The sequence below is a fragment of the Ischnura elegans genome (assembly GCF_921293095.1).
Source record: "Ischnura elegans chromosome 13 unlocalized genomic scaffold, ioIscEleg1.1 SUPER_13_unloc_1, whole genome shotgun sequence".
In the NCBI taxonomy this organism is placed as follows: domain Eukaryota; kingdom Metazoa; phylum Arthropoda; class Insecta; order Odonata; family Coenagrionidae; genus Ischnura; species Ischnura elegans.
Window position 1 is genome coordinate 14,893,642 of NW_025791657.1, and position 26,265 is coordinate 14,919,906.

At 38.2% G+C, this 26,265-nt stretch overlaps 1 protein-coding gene across 1 annotated transcript; it reads right to left on the reverse strand.

Annotated features, from left to right (window-relative positions):
• Positions 1-12,034: 12,034 nt before the first annotated feature.
• On the reverse strand, positions 12,035-25,547 carry LOC124172259 (oocyte zinc finger protein XlCOF6-like). The gene is made up of 5 exons (XM_046551683.1): positions 25,433-25,547; positions 23,422-23,550; positions 17,304-17,435; positions 15,606-15,678; positions 12,035-13,973 (listed from the first exon to the last, which is right to left on the reverse strand). Exons 1-5 carry the CDS (start codon positions 25,496-25,498, stop codon positions 12,124-12,126), a joined length of 2,250 nt encoding a protein of 749 aa, XP_046407639.1. The 5' UTR covers positions 25,499-25,547; the 3' UTR covers positions 12,035-12,123.
• Between the last annotated feature and the right edge of the window lie 718 nt (positions 25,548-26,265).

Genomic DNA, 26,265 nt, shown 5'->3' on the forward strand with positions numbered 1-26,265 from the left:
GGAGTTTCAAGCTGTCAATTTCAATTCCAATGTCGTCATTACATGTAATACTCCATTTACTAATGGCACTACTCTGATAGCCTCACTGAAGCTTACCTTGCTCACAAATTAATCTATCCCATGCTAGCCTTCATCACAACAATTATAATAAATTATGCATAAATGCCATATATTTTGGTATCCCTCTCTTTGCATTACTCTTATCAGTTTTTGTGGTACAACCACCATAAATTCAACAGCATGAATCAAATACCTGACTAAATATGTTGCTTGTCCACACGTACTGGGTTTTCATTCAATGTATATTTACTTCAGTTGTTAGTGTTTCAAACAGCACCTTCTTCATTACATGAATTACTTCATTTACAAATTGCACTACTCTGATAGCGTCACTGTAGCTTACCTTGCTCACAAATTAATTTATCCCATGCTACCCCTATCACAACAATTATTTTAAATAAATGCATAAATGCCATATATTTTGGTATCCCCCTATTAGCATTATTCTTATCAGTTTTTGGGGTACAACCAGTATATATTCAGCAACAGGAATAAAATACCTCACATAATATGTGGCTAGACCACACATATTTGCATTGAAATAATATTTAATGTGGTATACTAATATACAGTGAGATTGTGCTGTTCTTCAACTATAGTTAATCTAATGCAAATAGTATTTCACAAATAAATTAGCGTGGAGTATAATAAAATTTTAACTTGGATATTCTCATTTTTATTATCCTGTGGTGAAATAAAATAGAATTATGTTAACTTGCCCACAGTAATATACAAAGAATGGTTTACATGCTCAACTCCTCTATAATCACAAAACATGTCGTCAAGCTAATTATTACCACATGTATATGAAAATTTATTTGATCTTCAGTAAATGTTAAACACTTGCAATAATTTATGCCACTGCGGTGCGTAACTTCTGGGAGTTTCCAAGGACTAGTGGATAAACTATTTGGATCTTGAATATATTGAGTGTGCATTCCCACACAATAGTTTATTTAAAAGTCGCTGCTTGATAATAGTTTGTTTTGCAATTTGCAGTGGCTGTATCACTACAAGAGAAAATAATTCTTACCTGGTGGAATACAATCTGCGACTGAAGGAATACAATCATCGACTGGTGATTTGGAAATCCTTCTCTTGACGGCCAACTGTGGTATCCCACGTTCTGAAGTCCTTTTAATTTTCGGAGTAGCAGATAAATATTTGGAACATTTTGAATACTGCGATGGTACTGCACACTCAAGAAGTTTAGCTGTTTGTAGAGTTGCTATAAGATCAATTACATACAGGGTAAAACGAAAACGAAAAATCGTATTAATTTTATTTCAATGATAGTATAGTTAGAAAGTGGCGAATATTAATATATATGAAAGAAATAAATTTCGGACATGAATTTAACATGCACCAATGGCCTCAAATGTATTGTCTGCAAACACTATGCCAACCTCGGCTATCACTTTACCATTCCGTTCGTAAAGAGGCTTCTTCCTTATGATTTCCAATGGCAAAAATATTTTTCGCAAACTTTTTGCCCTGGTTTCACTTGAAAACCCTCACGGGGTATCACGTTAGCCCATTTCTTGAGGGTTGGAAGATCGCGGGGTACCAAAAAAAATGCACCTTCCTCTTGTTGCCATTGTAGCCCGAGGTGCAGCCTGGAGCGATACAGCAATGTCCTGGCATACCTAATTCGTTTATTACAAATTTCTGTGCAAGAAATTATACGATTGCACACAGTTTTATGCTGAATTGGTCGCATTATCTGTAGTTTATGCATGTTTTCACAGTCAGCTGCTATCTCTACAAAGGCAAACCAAAGGTGAGTAGTTGTTCTGCCACCTATACATACAGTTACCTCGTGGCAACTCAATGGCCAGGAAGTCTTTAAAATCTAAGTCCGTGGATTACACTGGAATAAACTGTGGCTTGACTTGTAGCAGGTTTTAATGTATTTTGAAAGCCTCAGTGATATCCTAAGACAGGGCAATACCGTAATATCAATTATGATTATATCATTGATAACCTTCTTGTTCAGTGAGCTCAGAAACTTCAGGAGGGAGTACCGCCGCATCACTACCCTTGCAAAGTTCTACCAGCACAGCCACTATTTCATCAGCCGTGTTGTATCTCTGAAATCGTCCATATCTGAAATACTGTAATATTTATTTGAATTCCTAAGTTTGGAAAACTTTGTACAATACTTCTCTCATTAATAAATATTCTTCAGTTACCTCCTTGACAATTCTTCCTAAGTATAATTCTGAGGTGCAAAATGTTCCTCACTATTTCATCTGGATGAATTTTGTTACAACAAGCCGACCAAAAAATATTGCAATATTATTAATATAACTACTGAAAGAGGGATAAATAGGCATTCCAGCGGACTATATACTGATATCTACCCAATTAAACACTGATTCTTAGCCTTGCACCTCCTAAGCGTTCGGAGAAGAGATGGCAAGCATTGAGAAAAAAGGAGTGACTAGAGGAACACTGCACCTACTGCCATACTCCTGCTTCAACTTATTTGTTTCTCAGCCTGTCATTTTATCGTCTCTAAAATTGAATGCATCAAAAGCTGAATTTTATGTCTACTAAGTAACATTTCCAGTGAATGACCTTGCCCTGTACCGATTCCACATAGACGCGAAACAATTTTGCTCAACTAAGGGCCGGTTGCAGGAACGATACATATGTATTCAATAAAGTTATGGGACTCATAAGCCATAGCAACCAAACAATTTGCGTTGCAGGAACGTTCAAGAACTTTATGAGTCCCATAAGCCGTTCCATAACTTATTGGGCCGAATGAGCGGGGTTAAATAGTTATGAGTTCCATAACTCTTGAAAATGGCGGACGAGTAATCAGCTGGTTGGATGATTTCTGAGGTAAGAGTAGTATTTAGCAAGAGAAACTGATTTTTACCATGCTCATAAAACCTCTAACTATCATTATATTGCAGTTTTTTTGCTTTTGAATGAGTTTTGTCATAATAGAAGGCGTGTGGCGTACAATTTGAAATAAATTTTGTGAGAACTTCTCGTAACTTGCAATATTACACTTGAATCTGCCGCGCTATGAAAAAAAAGATAATCGACGTGTGCAAGAACGTATCAACGAGCATCGTCTGTTATTTTTCGTCTTTGTCGTCCGTGAAGGGATGTAATTTCCATTAATTTAAGTTAAACAGGGGTAATCTGTGTCCTGAATTGTAAATTCATCCTGTGGAATTGAGTTATTTTTTATTGTACTTCGTCAGTTACCAGGTATGGGCAAGGCAAGGTTGCAGTATTTAGCTAGCATTCCATCATTTTTAGATTTTAAAGATAGTGATGTCACTCATCCTCTAATTGTATTGATATTACATATCCTTGAGGTCGTCGCAGTGTTTTATGTTCACTTTATCGACTGTAAGTTTTACTATGAAGGAGGGCAAATAGTAAAATTCAGTCAGAATGTAAACTTTGTGGTGTGAAAGTTGTATGTTTATTTTACGAACATTGAACATTAATTATCCGGGTCATCTCGAGTAAACTTGAAAAAGTGTATTTTAGAATGTTCCTGGAGCAGAATTTTGTGATAGATGTGTGTAATTGAGTGATTACTTAACTTTGATAGAAGCATTGAGGACAACAGTGAAAACTTCCTTTATTATTTAAATTTGGTTTGTCTCAAATTCTTTTTTGACCGATAAAGTTTACAATAGCAGAGTATGGAATTTATAATAAAATCATGAAAGAGTGATTAACCTGTAAAACACGTTACAATTGGCTTGAAATTTGACAATATTTAGTCCTAACAGTAATTGCCTCAGCTACACAATAATAAAGTATTTGTTTGGGCAGTGGCAAGTGCTAAAATCTAAGCAATCATATACTTATCTGAAGTATCTTCAATAGTAATAAATTCATATGTGTTTGACGGAGCTGCTACAATAACTCTGTTGTTAGAGAACCTGTGAGGACAGAGTACTGAAGGTGTATTTAGTGATTTTCAGCTAATTGGAATTCATTTGATTTCTATAGCTCCTGTGCTTGATAAAAAGTGATCATTACATAATTAGAAAGTATCCCTGTTTCATACTATCCATTGATGAAATTATCACAAATGTTGGAGGTCCTTATATCAGCATTTCACTTTCAATTTAGTGTAATATACCAATGCCATGGATGCATGGAACTAATTCTCTTCAGAATAAAATAGCAATTATTATTGAATAATTGATTTTCTGTATAAGTTATAGTAATGTTGAGAGGTATTTTCACACACCATGCCGAATTGTTGTGCATTCTGTTTTCATCTTCCTTAAACTCTACCTTGAAAGAAAAGTCAAACATTTAAAAATACTCATGATGACTGTTAAAATCACATTCATCCAACAGGTTTGTAATGTTCCTTAGAATTTATTAGCACTTTTTCATGATCTTCAAAAGATGATCTCACAATTATATGTCTTGCATTTAGCATTTATGATTGAAGGAAAAAAAGTGTGCATAGAAGTTGGTGTACTACTATGAGGGCATTAGTATTCATTCTTTTGAGTTGTAGCTACAACTGCTGCAATTTTGCTTATGCCTGTGTACTTTCTTAATATTTTTAAGAGTAAATATTGTGATAACTTTTTATAATTTCAATTTTGGAGTGAATATCATAATAAACCACGTTAATGCCTCTTGAAATTGCTGTGATAGTTTATGGATATGCTTCATGAATTTTCTGGTTGGAACATGTCACCCCAGTTACAGGATTTCATTTCCAAATATTTTCCCTCATATCTCGTAATGCTGATTTAAAAAAAATTAAAACATCTCCATAGCCATAAAAACACCATTAACTATTGTTATCCCTACTCAAGTAAAAATTTCTCCCTTGCAACTTGACTGAAACTGTGCTGAAACTACCTTGAAACTCACTGCCTTGCTTCTATGCTGAAACTGCATTGAAATTGAAACAAACCAGTGGAGTTTGGGAGAGGGATGGCAGTGCAGTAGCAGTGCAATTAAGAACTCCAGCTACTCCAATGAAACTCCCTTGGCTGACTAAACTGAAACTCCCTTGGCTAGCTACACTGAAACTCCCTTGGCCACTAACTTCACTGAAACTCCCTTGACTACCAGCTAGACTGAAACTCCCTTGGCCAGCTAGACTGAAACTCCATTGGATAGCTAGGCTGAAACTCCCTTGTATGCCAGGCTGAAACTCCCTTGTTATGCTGAATATCATTTCCCCGACCCATTCCATTAAAATTCCCTTGTCAAATCATATGAAACAGTCAATTAACGACTTGCGCAACCCAGCCAACAGTGGATGATCACATAACAGATTTCTCCCACAATTTTGCATGCATGATAAGAGATAAAGGGTGGATAGGTGATTGCGATCAACAATAGTTATTATAACTGCAATGACCAAAACATTTTTCAAGACACAATTTATTAGAACATGAAAATACATCAATAAATTAATAACTGTTAAAAGCACATACAAAAATATTCCAAATGAAAGAAGTCATGGAAGTTAGATGCTCCTGAAAAAGAGAAGAAACATGACTAATGAGAGTCACAAACGACTTAACTCAAAATCAAATCAGCAAAATTGCACATGAAAAACTCTCCTTTACTTGGCTTATTAGTTTTATGGTGCATTAATGTGAACCATTCAAATTATAGAAAGCAAAACTTAAAATATCACTGAGGAAGCATGCGCTTTGCATCGTAGTTAAATGAAAAACGAAGCGATGACTCGTTACTTAGGCTGTGTGAACTCCAAACGAAAACCACGTAAGATTCCAAAGCATTCAGCAGTAACTAATAAGCATAAGCAGTAAATACACATTGCACTATAGCGAAACATACCCGCATTCCTTATTTCTTCGAAAGCCCGCTCCAGCTCACTGAGTCCGGTCCTCCGCAGGATGACTAACAGACGGCGCGGCATCCGCGGCATTGATGACCGGTCGGTGTATTATCCTCCTCGTCCGGGGTATCCATGAGGCAGGAAAAGTGGACGGCAGTCGCCAACGCGTTGAAAGAAGAATTCGTTATTGGCTGCATGACCCCCGAAAAAGGAGCTTGAAATCCTTAAACGTGCCTGGATTAAAACACGAATTCAATGTCAACGTTCTCATGGCTAAACATGGAAGGAATAAACATGCCATGAGAGAAGTTAAAACGCTTACCTCCAATTATGACTGCAGTCACCACCAACGACCTCGTTCTCCCCTTCACCTTAATTTCGTTTAATTCTTGCCGTTAACAACTGTCGAAGTACCAGGAAAATATTTATGCCATCAATCTTTGCATGCCAAAACCCACGCTCACCACTCGTCTTTCGCTCCTAGCCACTTGAGAGAAATAACGGCAATCGACAGCTTGACGCGCGGGAAAAGATATACGTGTTGCCAAAAAATAAATTAAAAAATACATTTCCGCTGAAAACAGGGGTCGCGTATATGTCCGGTAGAAGGGTTCCGTAAGTTGGCAAAACTTACGGTGGGTATCACACGCGCAGCAAGGGGGAAGCCGTTCAAATTCATGAGGGAGAGGGGATACCCAAATGCTGCAGCAGCTCGGTGGCAGGGCAGTAAAGACATTCGGCAAGAGAGATGCAGTGGAGCCATAAATTCGACCTGGCCTGAGGCTATTGTCCAGTTCAGTATCAGTGGAGCACACATGCAGCAAGGGAGAAGCAGTTCAAATTCAATGGACTTGCAAGGGAGAATGGCATCAGAGTTTCAGTTGAGTGCTCTTTTTCTTGTTGAGGACAAGACAGTGCAGTGCAGTGACAAGGTTGTTTCAAGGCAGTTTGAGCGCATTCAGTGGAGTTTCAGCCCAGAATCAGCTCTGTTTCAAGGGAAAAATTTTTACTTGAGTGGCCCTTTTATCTTGGTCTAGGAAAATGATTGAGTTCTATGTTTCAGACTAAACTGTGAGACAAGTAAAAAAAGTTACTTGATGAGAAGGGAATACCTGCTATGCCATCTTCATGTGCTGGGAAACAACTTTCAAACTCCACGGTGGAGCTGGTGAAAACTTTTTACAAGTTTGACAAGCCCCTATGAAAAAATTGTATAAAACCGTATAAAAATTTTATACAACTTATACAGTTTGTTGGTTTATACAGGACTAAAAGTGGTGATTTAAAATATTGTAGCAGCAATTCATTTGGAAATTCTTGCATTTTAGTTGTGTTTGTTGTATTCTGACGTGCAACAATTGCTTTATGAAAAATGTTCTTAATTATAATATATGTATTGCTAGTATATTTTATAACTTTAATATACATATAAATATATAATGTATTAATATTTTTACTTAAAATCTTCTCTTTTTTAAGAAGAAGAAGAAAAATCCAAAGAAAAGTTTCTAAAATGTTTACGGCCTAAAATGGACAGGTTTCCTAATTTTGAAACCTTAAGAATGTTAAACACGAGACTAATAAGACTGTAGTTTCCTGTCTTATGTAATCTGCTTGTTACCTACAAGAGACGATTTCTTGCTACAATGAAATTTTTATATACTTCATTACTACAGTAGCAGTGCAGGAGAGCATGTCAGTCCCTGAAAAAGATGTGGAGGTAGCTATCAGAAACTCACTAAGGCACGCAAAGTGACAGCAACAACACGGCTGCAGGGGGAGAAGAAAATTAAGTACATAATACTTATGTAGTTTCTTGTGTTGTATTATTTCACCAAAGAAGCCCAATAAATATTGTGTATGGAATTGATGCCTAATTTATTTAAATTCCTGTCTGGACCTATTATTTAGATACTAGTATCGAACGAAATTCAGTCCTAACCTAAACGTGTCTTAAAAATGTCCGTGTGCTGTGTGGGAAGTACCTTGTAGACGTTTATTTTTTATGAGTAAATGATGTTTTACTTTGAATTAATTACATGCTATTCTTAATTTCCTCTGTTTAACTTGAGAATCCCCTATTTATCATTAAAAAATCTGGTATTGAATGGTTGGTTAGTTTTCAGTTTAACAATGTGTAAAGGATTATAATGTTATATTTTGGACAGCATTCACTCCATTTTTATTTATGCCTTTGTATGCATGTGGGTTCCTAGAGGAAGTGCGGTAAGGGAAATGGTCTGTTGGAATAATTTTTATGAGTGTTTCTTTAGGACCTGAGATGAAATGAGGAAGAAAATGGGTAGTATTACTCCACCTATTTTGGATGAGGTATTCCTAGGTCTTCTTTCATACAGTCCGTATACAATTCGTATTCAGCCCGTATACAGCCCATGTACAATTCTTATGCTGCCCATATTTAATTCTTAAACAGCCCATGTACAATTCTAGTACAGCCTGTATGTAATTTGTGTGAAAATGTATATTTTTATACAAATTGTATATGTACACTCATTTTTGTATATAACTTGTAAACAGACTGTATAACATCTGTATATAGTGTGACGGAACGCTCCCGTGAGCCATGCACCGTCGAACTGAGATTATTATCCGAGTTCTTAATTTTTCGTAGGTTCTGGGGCTCGCGGTCAAGATGGGAACTCGCGGCATTAAACACAATGGCACAGCAAGGGGATGAATGACCTCGTACACAGCGAATGACTGTCATACAAAAATTTATTAGAGAAAAATAAACGAACACTTCTGTCCTTAAACGCTAATGAGGGATGGAATAGTGATGCTGAATTGGGCGAGACATCAATGATACACTTGCAAAAATAAAAATGATGAAGGGAATATGCCATACACAAAAAGAAAGAGAAATCTTATATCTAATAAATGAGGGATGAGATGATTGTTGGGGTAAATGAACAAAAATGGACAAAAATAACACTGTATACTCTCAGAGATTGCTAAGACACGGGCACTCGAAATCTTGCTGCACTTCAAAGGCAATTATGAGTAATGTTCGTCGTTCTACTATCAAATGTTACATGCTCCACGTTCTGTTCAATCAAAAATGAGTCTGACGTCAACCAGAAGGGATGACGAGAACGGGAGAATCGTGATACAATTAAAAAATGGTCTTCAGACCGAGAAAGAGAGACGTGAGTTTGTGTCAGAAGCCACATGAGTATTAGGATGACACACGTGCACACTGGGGGTCTGTCTTCGTACAGGGCGCGTGGGCTGGCTGGAGCGGGGGAGGGATCGGGATTATTTCCCCGTCCCGGGAGAGGGTTTAGAGTACTTAAGTGTCAAAGACGGCGGGTCCGAATCCTGGCCGCCGGGTCACGATGCGTCGATCGCGGGGAACCACCTCCCGCAAATCCTTGGACGATGTCGTGATGTCCTGACGAAAAAGCAAGGACACTTTTCTCGTGTCTCGCTGTACTCCACGCTTCTCTCTCCGCACGCCCTTCCCCTGGTCGCGTTGCCCGACCTCCGAAATTGCCGTAGCCCTCGTCTGCCGCAGCCCCGTCTTGTCGCCCCACCTTGGCACTGTCACAGCTGACCTCCGTCTTCTCTAGCGGATCAACTGCCGCTTTCTCAGGAATCCAACCCCACATCCCACAATACCGGGCCTTATATACCCTTTACAAAACAAGAGACCTGCTAAATTCTAGCAGACAACATAGGAAAAAGAAAAGAAGGTCGCTCATCACTCGCTGTTGCCGCGCGCCAATATGAATCGGGGAGAAGAGATGGACGCAGAATGCGCCGTGACGAGGCTTTTCGTCACAATAGATTTTATACAATCTGTATTGAGACAGTATGCAACTTGTATAACATTCTATACAGAATGTATACAAAAATTTTATACAATTTTATACAGGTTTTATACAATTTTTTCATAGGGGATTAAGGGCGCAAATCGTGTTCACTTGCACTAGAGGTACGTAAAAATTTTCAATTCCTGTCAACGCTACATACGTTGCCTGCCTAACTTGAAGAATGGATTTTATGTCGCCTTGATCCATCCGGAATTTTCACGCACAAAATAGGCCATTTCAAAATAAGGAATAACCTTGGTCAATGTCCAGTCGGCATGCAGCTTGGCATCGAAGGTACAAGCCAGGCGTACAGGCTTTCTACGTCATCAACTCTATTTCAAGATGGCGGACCGTTTTTGGCGGCGATGAAATTGTTCGAATTTTGACTGCTAATAAATCCACCATTACTTTTTCAACGCATCTGTAATTAATCCTAATCAAAATGAAATTACATCAGAAGTGATATCCATTCGTTTTTTTGAGACCGTTCTGATAGGCTTTAACAACCCTATTAGCTGTAAAGATTTGCGCGTCGGCGCAGTCAGTGGTATGACTATATTAAGTATTGTTAAGTTTTAGTTATACTTAACCGTATTATAACTTTAAAATAAGGCAATAATTGAAATTATTGCTTTGATCATTCAATCTCAACAAACTTCTTCTTGCAGATAATGTAATTTCCGAAAAGCTGAACGTTAACCTCGGAAAGAAGCGGAAGGGGAGGGGTGTACACTCGAAAATTGAAGAAATACAAGAAAAAGGGGCCGTTTCCTCGCGGTCTCTTACCCTTCTTCAGAGACAGTCTCCCGTGTACTAGGTGGGTATGCATATTGACCACATTTTTACATGAAATATTTTGTCCACGATAAAATCATCTCAATTGATATATCTCGACACGCTAAAAGACGCGTATAATACACTAATTTCCTTTAAAAAACTATTCATACGCATGACGTAAGTATTTGTTTCATGCCTATCAACGGGACACAGTCACCAGGAAATATATGGCCATTTACTCGAGAAAAAAATTCCTTGATTGATCATTTCCGCCTTAACCATGGCTAGCAATGTTTTCAAGAGGAAATATTATTGTCATTTGAACAAATAATTGCATGATCATTGTGGTGCAGGCATTCAAACTAATTACACGTTTCAATTGCGTGGCAAAGATATCAGACATGCTACCCGGAGCGAAGGACAAACTCCCAGTGGACCTTTATGAGGGTATATATCGAGTGCCTTGTTCATGTGGCAAATATTATATAGGCGAGACCTGTAGATCATTGAAAGTCCGATTGAAGGAACATCGGAGGGCTACGAAAAACAAGCAGCACCAACTCTCGGCCATTTCTGAGCATGCTTGGAGTGCACCTGGGCATAACATCCTCTCGAACCTACATTATTCAAACTACAACCCAATACTGACGTTATCATTGAAAGGCATGTGGGTACATCAACAATTAAAACAGACCAGTCACTCAGTTTAGCACTCTCTTCATAAATCGTGTATTATTATTATATTAATTTTTCCATATAAATTACACAGAAGCACTACATCAACTAACACCGATCAAACAATTAAATATTGATTAATCACACAATAAACATTTACGTTGAAAATTATTCTTGAGACAAAGTGCCTCAAATTTTTATCGAAAGTGTTAAAATGCATGGCTTACATTTAAATACAGACAATTTTCTAACAGTAAAAAATATCAACATAAATATACAGGAATAATTAATTAAGTCCTTGAAAATATAGTCTTCCATCCTAAAACACCTATCAAATTAGGTCACAGAACTAACATAATATTATTACATCATTTTCAACATTATGGGACTTTTTTTCATTTCATACAAGCAGTACTCGTAATATTAAGAATTATTTACCTTGACAGCTAAGGAATACCAATTAATAAGAAACTAACAGCTAGCTATGTGTGTTTTCAAATGAATGAAAGAAAAGGTGGATCTATTAAGAGGGAAAAATATTTTCACATTCATTGCAGGAATAAGGCTCCATTCCGATGTACCTGCTTGTGTAAGACAAGGTTTTCTTTGGTAGTGGAAGACTTCACATTTATTGTAAGGATAAGGTTTCACCTTTGTGTAAATCCGCATGTGACAGACAAGGTTGTTTCTTTCGGAGAAATACTTTTCACATTCACGGCAAAAAAAGGTTTCTTCTTCAGATGTGTCCAAATGTGACGAACAAGGCTACCCTTATAAGGGAGAGACTTTTCACATTCACTGGATGAATAAGGTTTTGCCTCCGTATGAGTCCGCACGTGACAGACAAAGTTGCTCTTCTGGTGAAACTTTTCACATTTATTGCATGATTAAGGTTTCTCCTTCGTATGAGTCTGAATGTGAAGGACAAGGTTACCCTTCTGAGAAAAAAACTTATCACATTCACCGCAGGAATAAGGTCTCCTTCGTATGAGTCCGAATGTGACTGACAAGGTGGCTCCTTTGAGTGAAAGACTTATCACATTCTTCACAAGAATAAGGTTTTTCCTTTGTATGTGTCCGAATGTGCGGGACAAGGGCACTCTTTACAGAGAAAGACTTATCACATACATTGCAAGAATAAGGTTTCTCCTTCGTATGAGTCCGAATGTGACTGACAAGGGTACTCTTATGAGAAAAAGACTTTTCACATTCATTGCATGAATAAGGTTTTGCCTTCGTATGAGTCCGAATGTGACAGACAAGGTGACTTTTTTGAGAGAAAGACTTATCACATTGATTGCAAGAATAAGGTTTCTCCTTCGTATGAGTCCGAATGTGACAGACAAGGTGACACTTATGGGAGAAAGACTTATCACATTCATTGCATGAATAAGGTTTTGCCTTCGTATGAGTCCGAATGTGACAGACAAGGTGACTTTTTTGAGAGAAAGACTTATCACATTGATTGCAAGAATAAGGTTTCTCCTTCGTATGAGTCCGAATGTGACAGACAAGGTGACACTTATGGGAGAAGGACTTATCACATTCATTGCATGAATACGGTTTCTCCTTCGTATGAGTCCGAATGTGACAGACAAGTAGACACTTATGAGAGAAAGACTTATCACATTCATTGCATGAATAAGGTTTCTCCTTCGTATGAGTCCGAATGTGACAGACAAGGTGACACTTATGAGAGAAAGACTTATCACATTCATTGCATGAATACGGTTTCTCCTTCGTATGAGTCCGCAAGTGACTGACAAGGTGACTCTTTTGAGAGAAAGACTTATCACATTCAGTGCATGAATACGGTTTCTCCTTTGTATGAGTCCGCATGTGACTGACAAGGTGACTCTTTCGAGAGAAAGACTTATCACATTCAGTGCATGAATACGGTTTCTCCTTCGTATGAGTCCGCATGTGACTGACAAGGTTGCCCTTTAGAGAGAAAGACTTATCGCATTCATTACAAGAATAAGGTTTCTCCTTTGTATGAGTACGAATGTGACGGAGAAAGTTACTCTTTTGAGAGAAAGACTTTACACATTCACTGCAGGAATAAGAATTCTTTGCGTTTTTTGGACTAACTGTGCATAATTTCCCATCCACAATGAAGCTTCTTCTCACTTCCTCCGCACTTTTGTTCTCCCTTGTTCCTAAGAAGTTCTCCTTAAGAAGCCCATTTATTTTTTGCCTCACCCCTTGCCTTTTACACATCGGTTGATTTAAACTTTTAGAGGAAAATGTCTGACAAGAACTATTAGCTTCTCTTCTAGAAACAAAGGTTTTAAGGGACAAATCTTTTCTGATTGACAAATTTGGATCAATATCCAATTCACCAGAACTGAAATGAATCCTGAGGTGCTTGATGAGATCATATTTTGCATTGAATTCATCTCTGCAGTTGAAGCAATGATAAGATTTTTTCGTCAAACTGGCACGCTTCCCAGGATTTTTGATCATGCAAATACTTTTCACTTTGTTTTCCCGTATGACTGCCTCGGGGCTATTCTTTCCATTATCAGTGCTCTTGAAAAACGTAATGGTTTCTGCATTATCACAACCAAATTGCTTCGCTGCAATAGTCATTTTTGCTCTATCTTCTCTGATTTTAGACGCATATCTAGATTTCGAATGCAACTGTCCATCCCCACGAATAGAGCATGACGTTATTTTATCAGGAAGCCTGGTATCGCATTCTTCAATGTCTTTATCCATCACCTTCTTTCCTTTCCTTGAACTTGATGCTCTAGTCTTTGGTTCAAGGACTGCTAACAAGGCTGAGGCTCTTTCAGGAGCTTGGGACTCTAGAAAAGAATTTCACATTAAAAATAAGTAGACTCATGCATGAAATCTATGATTTATTGAACTAATTTAGAATAGCTATAGAGAGATATAGGCAGCTACTTTAACCGATCCTCCGCTTAATTGCTATACTCATTACAAGGTGTGAAATCATTTTTATGGTGGTTTGTAAACATTTCCTCACAAATTGAGGGACACTGCTCAGAAAAATTGAGCTAAGCATTGAGGTTTACCCTCAATTATCCACCACAGAAAACACATCAATGCACTTTTCATGCACTGAAGTAATCATAAACTGAATTTACAAATGGCATGCATACACATAGTGTTGAATTGAAACAATTATGATTATTATAAAAAACAATTACTTCCTCACAGTACAAAGCTTAAAATATGGAATACAGATATATGAAGGAAGTAGAGTGGCTAGAAGGTAGAGATCCGAAATTTTATATTATGGCTTCAGTGAATGCACACCCCAAATGAGAATATAGGAAAGGGTTCTAACTCTCTCTTTGAATTTGTCCTCACAGTGCCGCTGATATCACTTTCTGCCACACTTAGTTTGAGAGCCTGGATGATTCAGGATGGATTGGTATCATGAACCATCAGAACAGACCAGTTACGTAGAATGTTAAAATGACAAAGACCTTGTCATGTTTGCACAATGCAACCAATATTTTGATAAAAGGCTTTGCATGCAAAGACACAGTGAAATGGCAGACAATACATTTTGTAACATATCAGTAACCTTCCCCCAATTCCGTCTTAGGGCAATATACAATCGTCTGGTTTCAGTGGCTGACCCTGTATTCAGGGTTGAATTCACCATGGATTAAGTCAAGCAAGGCAAGCAATCACCATGAATAGGGCGAAAAATCCACAGAGGAAAAATCATTCGCCTTGACCGGGATTCGAACCCGGATCCCTCGATTTCCGGCCGAGTGCTTCAGCCAGTTAAGCTTATTTAGCTTCTATTACCCAGTCTTAAAGACAAAATTGGTAGGTAAAATACACTTGAATTCCCATATGAATGCACCTGACAGCATATATTGGTTAATGTCTCTGAAGCATGACGAACATTTTACCAGATATTTGCCGACCTGATCACATTCTGAAGCAGAATTATAAATCATAAACTAAAGAATGTATACATGGATGAAAAAATACAGATGATACATCCTTCACAATGAAGTGTCCAAAAACAGGGTCTCAAAATTCAATAGATGAAATATTAAGAGTCCATTGGGAGCTGTCCTTGAATCAGCCCCCATATGGTGTTATATAACCAAATAGTTTAAACTGAAATGCAGTCAAACATTTACAGGTCAAATATATTCATGTATAAGAGCCACTCTGCAAAGGTTGAGCATTAGTGCAGTGGTTAAAGGGCCCAGTTTCAACACCGAGGACCTGGGGTCGAGCAATTATAAAAATAAAATTTTCAGTGAATTAAATGGAAATATTAACAAAAAATTAGCTTTTGTAAAATAGAGTTTAGAAACAGAGTACAAAAAAATTCAAATTCAAAATTTGATTGAATTCTGTGATCCCCTTTTTGAATATTCCCTTGTCAGAATTAGATACAAGTCTTTTCTGGGACGAGTAATTTTCAAGCACTGAAGAGCACTCACCCACTGCCTCCGTCATAGACTCCATGGCCATTGTGGGATTCTGAAACAGCTCCCCATTCTCCATAACAGTAGGCTGAAAGTAAGCAGATTTCAGATTGACCAAACACGAATGATATCTCTAAAATAATAAAAAAATGAAACAAAAATCTAAAATTCTTTTCTGGCGTGAATTCAAAAACAAATGAAGTGACAACACCAACACTAATCCTAAAATCTCTCCAATACTTTGCTGTCCTAAATACTGAAATATACACTACTTTCCAGGGAAAAAGTGGGACAAAAGAATAAACAAAGGTAAGGTACAACTATAGCGGGGCAACAGGTCTTCTTCGGAGTTAGCTCTTCTATTCTTGATTACATAGGGGATTTCTTCATGAATCCTCTTAACAGGGGGGGAAGTCATGTGGGAGAACAGTTTTACTTATTGGCTCTCCATGACGGATGGGGATGACCTCCTTGGCTGGCTCCTGCAGCCCCTTCATTCACCATGTGCTGAGAGAATATTTAAGCAGGGGCCTCATTGGTTGACCTTATTCCTCAAGGTCCGAGAAATTGACATTCTATTCTCCTATTTCCTCTTCTTTGCCAATCTTCACCTCGCAGTCTAACCTCCACGATTCTCTTCTCTTTCTACCTCTCCTCCAACTGACAGGCAAGACACCATCAGCCCTTGGGTATAGCCTTTGGCTGAAACTTGAAGCCGGGGTCCATATGTCTCCTCAAGCTGCAATTTGTCTGTATTTTATTAACCAGAGAGTTGTATTTTCATATAAGCAGGTTTTCATAGAGTCCTTACTACGGTGAAGGGGGTTTGCTGAAGCATGCTCTAATTTTGTAGAAGGAGGGGGTGCAAGTTCCGTCACCCTCCATTCGCTCCTCAAAGGTGTTGCTTGGAGGAAGGGGATTGGGAAAATTGTGGACCTTTCAATGGTTGCATACACAAAGCATAAAAACCTCAAAATTAGGAAAGCGGGGAATTGTGGGGGGAGGGGGAAACACTCAACACTCCATCAATCTTCATTGTATATACACAAATATAATCACTCACGATATTGAATCAGTTCTTCTTGCCTTGTGAATGCTAATTTGAAGATACACATGAACTTTGCCAAGCAGCATCGGTTACAGTACATTGTGCCTATTTTTGAAAATAATGGTTAAGTTTCGTACGAAGATTTTCACAGCTTCTTTTATCAATGCTGGTGGTTGTTTTTGGGAATTGCTGTGTAATAAAATCATGTTTAACGCTACATAGGTATTGGCAAAGATGAAAGAAAACCATCCATGTCTTATTACATGAATCCGTCGAGATAGCGAAAATGAGAAACAACTTCTATAGGGAGGATGGATGTAACCTCAGCCGCATATGGAGAGGGTTTCTAGCCAAATATAATGATCAACGGCTATCATTTTCCACAAAAATTCAAAATAGGGTCAACATTGGGTGAACGAAACATATATAAGCTCAGGACGAGAATTGATTCCCTCCCATTCCCTTGATAACGCTCCCAGTAGAAGTGAAACGTTGAGTGTGAAAATGTTTTCTATGGAGCAATTCCCAAATACAACCACCAACATAATGTTTAAGGCTTCAAAATCTGGGCTCAAGTGCCTGAGTTTACAGCAGTTGAAATTGAGGATTTCTTCCAAACATCACTTTCATCTATTAATTTAATTGAATGTGAATTTCATGCATACCTCAGTGGCATACGTCTCCTTGGGAGATAGTTCTTTCTTGGCCAAAACCAGCAGTGTGTCAAGGTCTATCACAACGGCTCCTGTGCCTTCAGTATCCACCTCTTCGCCTTGGGAAGATGTTGAGGCCTGTGCCTGCATATGAGTCCAAAATCAGCACAATTTAAGACAGAGATACAGAAATATAGAAAAAGCTTTGTAAGCTCACAAAAAACTAACGATTCCTATTCATAGAATTTAGAAATATCTACACACCACCTCAAAAAATACACATCTGTAATATTCACATTCTAACAGCTTATGTTATACATTCACTTGCAATAAATTGTACAATAACCAATAATAGTGGAGGAAGAGTTCTCGGGTTTCCAGCCGGGTCCAAGGGTTTATCAGCAAGGGTTTAGGATCACGTTTCGAGGGCTTAGTCTGCCATCGTCTTCCTTAGATCCTTCAATCGATAATAGCATTCGAAAAAAAACTCATCTTATCAAGAAAAAGTAGGAATAGTCACAATTAAAAGATCAACTATACTCTGTGAAAGAATATTTGTCTAATGCCTCAATGTGACAGAGATTTAAGTGTAATTTGAATCGCTTCAAGATATTGCTGCCCTTAATATTGTTTACTTTGACTAATATTCTATGCACGCAAAGGCAGTTTGTATTCAGTGGATTTTTTCTACTAGAGATTTTATCTACTAGAATTTTTACACTCAAAATTCTTAGTGGTCTTTGAAAAAATAGAAATGAGATTCAATTTTGAGAAAATCACACACAAGAGGAGTGAAAAATAAAAGTATGCTTTGCTCAGATATGGATGAGATGTGGTTACTAAATTGACTATAGTGCATCATATTGTTAGGTCATCCTACTGCAATGCCTGGACTTACTACCAACCTTGTATTCTCATGGTAGCTTTTTCAAATTCTTCTGCGTTTTTCAGGTGATAATCATAGTCCCTGGTTATTTTGACATTTACCCTACCATTCCTTCACCTACCAAATTACTACGCTCATCAAAGGGGTTGTAATTCCATATGTCGGTAGAGCAGTTTTTATTCTGTAGTTAGCCAGGCATTAAATAGCTGAGGAGTATAAAGGAGCATTCGTTGCATGCAAACAATAACTGCAAGGTTTACTCGTTCCACTGCCTTTCTAACCTTAAGTAGAGAGGATATATAACCCTGCTCTACATACAAGAAGTGAGCCTAAAACGATTGTGAACATTCTATTATCATAACATTTAGATTTTAGGTGCTTTTCTTAGGGGTGCATCGTGGGTAGCAAGTGTATTAAATTTGTATTACTTTAATCACAATAATATAACTTTTCAAGGCAAAAATCTTAATAATTTTATGAAATTTAACGTTCCCCAATTCATGTGACTCCACGGTGTATGCAACCAGATCTACACAAACTTATCTCTGTAAAAACTGATGTAAAATTCACAAAATCTCAGTACTTCTTATCTGGGTGTAAAACATGATAATCAAGTCTCATAGGATCAACAAATTCAGATGCTCCACAGAAAAATGACATCTAATTGTTTTTTGATTCTATCAGTGAAAGTAAAGTTAATTAATGAATTATTGCGAATTTATAATGGTGAATTTTACTTGAATTGAATATCTAATATCCTTTTCTGTAGCCCTAAAACCAATTACAAAAAATCTTCAAAATTCATAGGATACAGTAGCTCATAGGTAAAATGTCTACTTAAACAGCATGACTCACTCTACTTCAAATATTGACTCAGGGTTCCCACTCTACCTGAATAATGAAATTCACGGCTTTTTCCAGGTTTTCATGGTTATTTTTTACGTTTTCACGGTTTTTTTCAGGTTTTCACGGTCAAAATTTCGCTAAATTCACGGACCGTTAATAAGCCAACAGTAAGAAAATCACTGGCCGTATATCAACAGAAAATTAACGTACGCAGCAAACGCTGTGAATGTTAACGCCGCAATGAAAAGTGATATCTGTTATGACGTGATCTATCGCTTGCAAAATTCAGGGCCGGCTAAAGGACCAGCCCAACCGCGCTCCTGCCTGGACGCCAAATACCCTTCGGACCTCCTTCCGTCCGGACACCCGAGGTCCTTTTTTAATTCCTCGCCGAGAGATTGTTTTTGCGCACGTTGTTATTACTGTACAGTAACCGAATTTCCCCACCCCAATCATTCTTATTTAACGGAAAATATTTTATTTAAATTGTTTATAGAATATAATAAATTGATTCTTTCTTATTTAACGGGAAATATTTTATGAAAATTGTCTATAGAACATAATAAATCGAAAAATTATTTCATACACCGTATTAGCACACATCTAAGACGAACACGATTCTAAGACTACCCTCCTTTTTTGGAACTCCACTAGGGGAAATTTTTTTTTCCTAATAGCGATACGATTATAAAATGAATGCGGAAAAACGATCAATGCTTTATTTTTTGTTAGGTTGCCTATGTCCCAGGAAACGCAGGATTTTGGCGAGTAATTAAGATATTCATTAAAGGTTTCAAACAATATTTTTAGATAATAACAGGTATAGTAGTACTTTATCAAGATACATAGGTCATATTGTTGATTCGACCCATATCCCTTTCAAAATTTTGAAGGAAAACGCCACCTCACTAAAAAAAATGTTTGCTCTCCAGTCGGCATTTACACTGCTATTATGGATTTCAGTTTGATGTAAAAATTCTTATCCATCAAACACCATTTCCAGTACACGTTTTCACGAAAGCAATGTGCATGTTGTGCCTAAAACAACCGCATTCGCCGGCACAGTGACTGGTAGTGAGATGGATGACGAACGCCAAAAATAGTCTACTACTTAAATTGTTCCTGTCTATTGAATATATTTTAAATATAATTGAGGTAGTGTGTAAAGCGTGAACAATGTTGCCCTAATCGTCAGTGGCACGCTCATCTGGATCTTCGCCTTCATATCTCTACTTGTTTTCTCCAACTCTACCCCCACCCCTACCGTCATGTGCTAGCGGACAACCCAAGGCGCTCTGCAATATTCACGCGCATCTAGCCCGGATTCTTTTCTTCGTGTTCAATTATTTTCAGTCCATCTCTTTAAGTTCTCAATAGTTTCTTCGGAGGGGCCGAGGTCCGAAGACGAGTAAAATTAAACTAGTGAAAATGAAACCTGACTTTATTAAACCCACATGGAAAACACTCGGTGGTTCGAATTCCAGCCACTCTGGAAAGTAGGGAACCACTCGCACGAGGTTAAGTTCGGAACTGATGCTATCGCGTACGGGGGTACGCAGAGCATACTGCAGAGGGCGAAGCGTGACCGTATGACTGCGCCATCAAATTTTTACCCTAAAGATACCCATTCTTTTCTATCGTAGCGCCAGATGAGCAGATGTATTCGGATTGTTAGTAGAGAGAAACAAAAATCCTGAGAAGATATTCCTTCGTCAGTAACTCTGACAAGTGAGACTTATAGTACAGCTCGTAAATTTATAACTGATAACAACCTGATATCATGTTTCCGGGACAAAATGCCGAATTCACTGCCGAGAAGCTCAGCTACGACGCTATCTTGTTTCGCCAAAATGCTCCATCGTATTTTTCCATCTATTTCCTTGCTTAAAATACGTCGCGTTTGGCCTCTTTTTTTTAATTACGTGCAAATTACTAACATTTCAATCTAATAAAAGCATAATAGCTATTGCTGAATATAATTTTTAGATACCTTTTGGGCTAATACGTGACTCATGCAGCAGTTGACCTCCAGGAACTAGGAACTTTGAAGGAGTTAGGCTGAAAAAGGTCAGTGGGCGAGAAGAGGGGGGAGCGCGAAACACGTTTCTAATTTTCTCGTGTAACTCGATATTTTTTTCGAAGCTAAGGTCTTCGTAATACAATCCCTGCGCGAGCTGGGGCCTTATTTTATTTTGAAGAAGAGGAAAGCTTCAGAAGGGGAGAGGCGAATGCTGAATGGAAGGGGATAACGAATCTTGGGAAATGCGCTAATGTTACTTCCCCACGGCACTGAGCTTCTTCCAATGGTAGTTCCATCTCTTGGGGAAGATTCCAACTATGGGCTATTCGTTATTAGTCATAAATGACACATTGTATTTATTTCGTCTCCTTTTCGTCTAACGATGGATGCGGGAAAATTATGCGTCGGAACTGCGATCTTCAAACGATCAATGCGAGAAACGATACTTCGGGGAACGATAGATGCGGGAAAAAATTACATTGTCTATGAGGAACTTTATTTGGGACCAGAAACGGCGAACGATCAATGCGGGAACGATAGATTGAGGTTCCACCGTATAACTTTTCTTTTGAAAGCGGCAGTGGAAGGACTTCTTTTCTCTGCTATCGTAATACTCTGAAACCAAAACTGAATCGATCACTCTAATCAGAGGCAAATCATGTTCCCTTCATACTGTTGCTCTGGGAAAAATGGAACGACTTTGTAGCAGTTTATATCGCGACGGCATTGAGGCTTTAACGTAACAATCCTAGGCGGATATAGGGAGGGGCACGGGGGCACATACTCCCCAGACACTTAAAAAATATGCAAGATTTTAAATACGGTCACATTATCATTGCGCTCGTTTTGTATCTTGAGTTATCCTTGTGCCCCCCCCAGAACAAAATCCTGGATACGGCTTTACTTGTGCTCCCCACTCCCCAGAAAGAAATCCTGGATCCGCCTCTGGTTAAAATTTAGCTAAATTGTAATCAATCACACAAAAATTTTGTAAGTTGATCAAGGTCTAACTTGAATGGAGCCGAATTCAGGGTAAAGCAGGCGATCTCGCGGACGCGGCAGAAGTGCACCCGGCGATTGATTGGCACGCACGCTTTACCTGCTGCCTAAAATGGCAATAGTTTTTCACTTTAACACAAAATTAAATAAGCTAAATTACTGTTCAGGTATATTTGACGTCGAGTTTTCGTTGTATGGCTATATATATATATATATATATTAGGTGACAACCTCAGGTATCCATAATTTTTTCCGACGAAAATTATGCAACCCAATTGACGTCGAGAATTTTGCATTCGATTGTAAGACGAACCCTCTTTTCTGCAGGAGTTAGGAGGAAAAAAACTCGTCTTAGATAGGTGCAAATAGGTAAATTAAAATTCACTTGGTTTGAAATTAATAAAGACATAATAAATACCTGCTGAAACATGTAATTTTCACTTTCACTTTACTTTATCAGTCGTCAAACATTTCCACACAAACTTTCCGGTTGCGACGTAAAACTGGCAAGTCCCAGGTCGACGCATGTGGAAATCGTGTAATGCAGTATTGCCATAAGCGGAAATCTTCTCTCATTTTCAGGCCGCAACGCGCGAGAATTAGTAACGTCGCGCCGAAAGCTCGCTGTCACCCGGTTCAAACGCAATGAGCGTAGTGTCCACAGCGCATAGCAAGGTTAGCGGTCTTCCAATCACAGGTTTGAGGGTGTTGAATAAACGTTCAAATTTTTCGACACAAATGCCATCTAGATTTAGTTTCGAAAGTGGTCGCTGCAGCCATTGGGACGCCTAATTGGGTGGAAGGGGGACTAAGCAGTGACCGAGGGAGGGGAAACGAAGACAGTCGAGGAAAATAAACAAGCTGATGAGAAGTGGTGTCATATTTCAGGTGGGGGGAGAGAAAAGGCCTGCGCTGGGAAAATATTTTTTTTTCTTTAGGCAACATTCGTTCCCACGCTTTTCTGACACATGCGACGATGCTCGCCACAATGAATAGAAGTGCCCTCGCTACGAACGAAGTTGAAAATTTCTGGGAAGGTATTATTATCAAGATTGAGAGATTTTTAAGGTTTTAGGACGAAATTCACGGCTTTTTCCAGGTTTTTTCACGGTAGACGAAATTCACGGCTAATTCACGGTTTTAAGGTTTTCACGGTTGAGTGGGAACCCTGTGACTATATTATCTTAACTTGTTTGCTCACGCGTGCTGCAAATTTTTGTGCTAAAAGGTATATTTACAATTATATTGAATTTCTTCATACAAATATGTTTTCTTTCTTCGGTTGTACTCTTTTTGTATCTTACATACTCATTGACATGTCCTTTATTTGCCCTAACAAATCACTGGACCAATTTGAACATCATTATTTTGATGATTACCTGAATAGAGGCTTGATCCACAAGGTCATTTGTGGCCCCATCAGTGCTATCATTGTGCACATATCCTCCTCCATCATCACTGGTCTGATCTGCTTTTACACAAGGGGACTCACATGCTCCCATGCCACTCTGATAGAAAGAGAATAAACACTTCATTGACATGGGCTTTCACCAATTGGTACCAGAAGCAAAAAGATCACACACAAAACAACAAATATAGGGGTTTGCACAAATGAAAAATTCCCTGCACAGCTATTCTGACTACAGAGAGGAAGGCAGGATAATCTATTGACCAACAAAATATGGGCCACCAAGTAACTCTGCCTTATCAATTAGGTATAGGAAAATCTTCCAAAGACGGAAGAACAATTTTATCAGCAATATTTTGAGTCATGATGGTCTCATGATATCATTCATCAGCAAGGAAGAATTTTTGTCCACACACGCAGAGGGAGTACAAATATGTTGATTTCATCCACTAAAGGTAATCATTACATTTTACTTCAATCAAAGTTGAATATACAACATGCTCCATCATAATCAGCTCATGGAAAGAAGTTGATGCCTCCCAACAACCACCCTGTTTTGCCAACATCTAATAGCCTCTCCAAAGATAATAAAGGAGAAATCCTGAGTCCCCCTTATAATGTACTCCAAACAGTTCTCTCCACCTCTACATCTGCTACAATAAGAATACGCCTTATATAAATCCCTTTTTTGGAAGCAACTCATGTTTGATAGATTTGGCTAGAAACTGCATCACCTGATTGCATGGCAATAGGTACTGCCTACCAGAACATAAACAACAGGATTCATCATTGACCATGAAAGCTTTTTCTCATTTGGATCGATTTCACCAGGGAATCATGATTTAAATCATTAGGGGTAACCAGCCACACCATGATAGGTTATCTGTTGATCATGACATCACAATAACTCAGCATGATAGTACCAAATGCTACAATAGGTAGCATGAATTTCACTTGTTTTCCTTCCATATTGTTTGAACAATATCGAAGGAAAAGATTTTCAATATGTCTCTTCATGGATGCGAGGCTTGGTTGTTGAGCAGCAGCAGAGAAGTTAAGAGTAGAAGAATTCGAAATATGGTGCAGCCAAAGAATGATGAAGATAAAATGCATCGACCATGTAAGTAGCGAGGAAGTGCTAAGAAGAGAATGCTTCTGAAAACCCTCGGCAGAAGACAGAAACACTTAGTTGACCACATAATGAGACATGATGACCTGATAAAAACAGTCGCAGAAAGACTGGAGGAAGAAAAGTAAAGGTTATAAAAAATGTAAAAGAGAAGAAATACGTCCCAATGAAAAGGTTAGCAGACAGGAGAGTTGCTTCAAAGATACTACTACTACGGCACTACGGTGGTTACACCACCGTAGAAAAGCACCATGACTACGTATTTTCTGCCATGCTCTGGTGGTAGCACCACAATGAGTGACGTCACACGCCTGTGAACTTCTTTCTAGGTGGCTGTGGTCAGAGCAGCTGTATGCCCACATTCTGTTCAGAACAATGAAACATTCATTTTTAATGAATTCTTCAAGAACGAGATATCTCTATGTCAGTTGAAAAAACTTTTGGGCCAATGCACCAAAACTTTTGGGAATTTTGATTCCCTTAATCTTTCTTGAAAAAGAAACCAGAATCGGTCAGGAAACGTTGGGGCCACCCAAAAATTTGCAAGGCAACATAGCCCTGAAGCTTTTTTAGCGAAATATGACTAACTGTGAAAGTTCTAATGAAGACCTATGACACATCTCAAGTTTACTTATTCACATTTGACAAAGTTGGGATAAAGGTTTGGCTTTTCTGGGAACTGATACAAGAATATTCCATGGAGAAAATACTCCTGTGATCATATTCCTATTCCATATTTGATAAAGGAAGGGAAAAGGAATTGTTATTATGGTAAATGATATTGAAATAATACTTGGGGTACTGAATTTGTGTAGTAGCAAAAATGTGCTTAAAAAAGCAAACGTGAGCTTACCGAGTCGTCAGTTGCCAATGCGTCTAAAGCATTGCTTGAAATTTTAGCTGGATCCAATATGTTCATCTCAGGATAATTACCTTCACTGAGAGGGTCTTCATTCTCATCTTTCAAAGTAACCTAGAATATAATGCTGGGTGCCAATCAATGGGGGCAAAATAAAAATGTAAATAATAACAAATAATAACTATAAAATCTCCTTTTTTCACCTGAGACCACTCAAGCTAGCTAAAATCATGTTTACACAAGAATTTAGTGACAAACTAAAATGAAATGGCAGACATGACCAGTTCACTCTGCACACCTTGGTGTGGAATACTTCTCAATGAGCTAGCCACAGTAGAAGTTGGTAAATTCTTCCCCTTCCAACTCAAACATTATTCCATCATGTAGAACCTTGATTTATACTGCCATTTATGATGCATTATATGTTGTATTAAAAATGTCCACGGCACAACAATAGGGGCAGAGGGATTAGTGTTTTCTCATTATTTGCAAAGGAGAGAAGTAAAACCCTCATTATCTGTGAATCGATTTCGAGATAGACAGATTTTCAAGCAGTCTATGATGACATAGTCTCCTTAAGTCAGTTATTACACAACTTCTAAACAATAACTCTAATAAGTTTCCTTCTTATGAGCACATCAAGATGTTAAATGGAAGAAAAAATTCTTTTCGTCAAATATTTGAATCTACTACAGGTATCCCTCTCCAAAAACTATAGATATGTTACAAAAAACGTCATGTTAAGGAAATTTAGTGACAGGAAGGAAGCATATTCCTTTCCAGCAATAAAATATCCACATTCTGGATCATTGAGCGATTTTTTGTGA

Bases quoted from the DNA above. Each gene is read 5' to 3' on its own strand.
- LOC124172259 (XM_046551683.1), bottom strand. From the start codon at position 25,498: ATGAACATATTGGATCCAGCTAAAATTTCAAGCAATGCTTTAGACGCA. The intron at 17,436-23,421 runs GTAATCATCAAA...ACTCATATGCAG, and splicing joins TGGATCAAGCCTCTATTCAG to GCACAGGCCTCAACATCTTC. The intron at 13,974-15,605 runs GTGAGTGCTCTT...ATTCTTTTCTAG, and splicing joins GTCTATGACGGAGGCAGTGG to AGTCCCAAGCTCCTGAAAGA.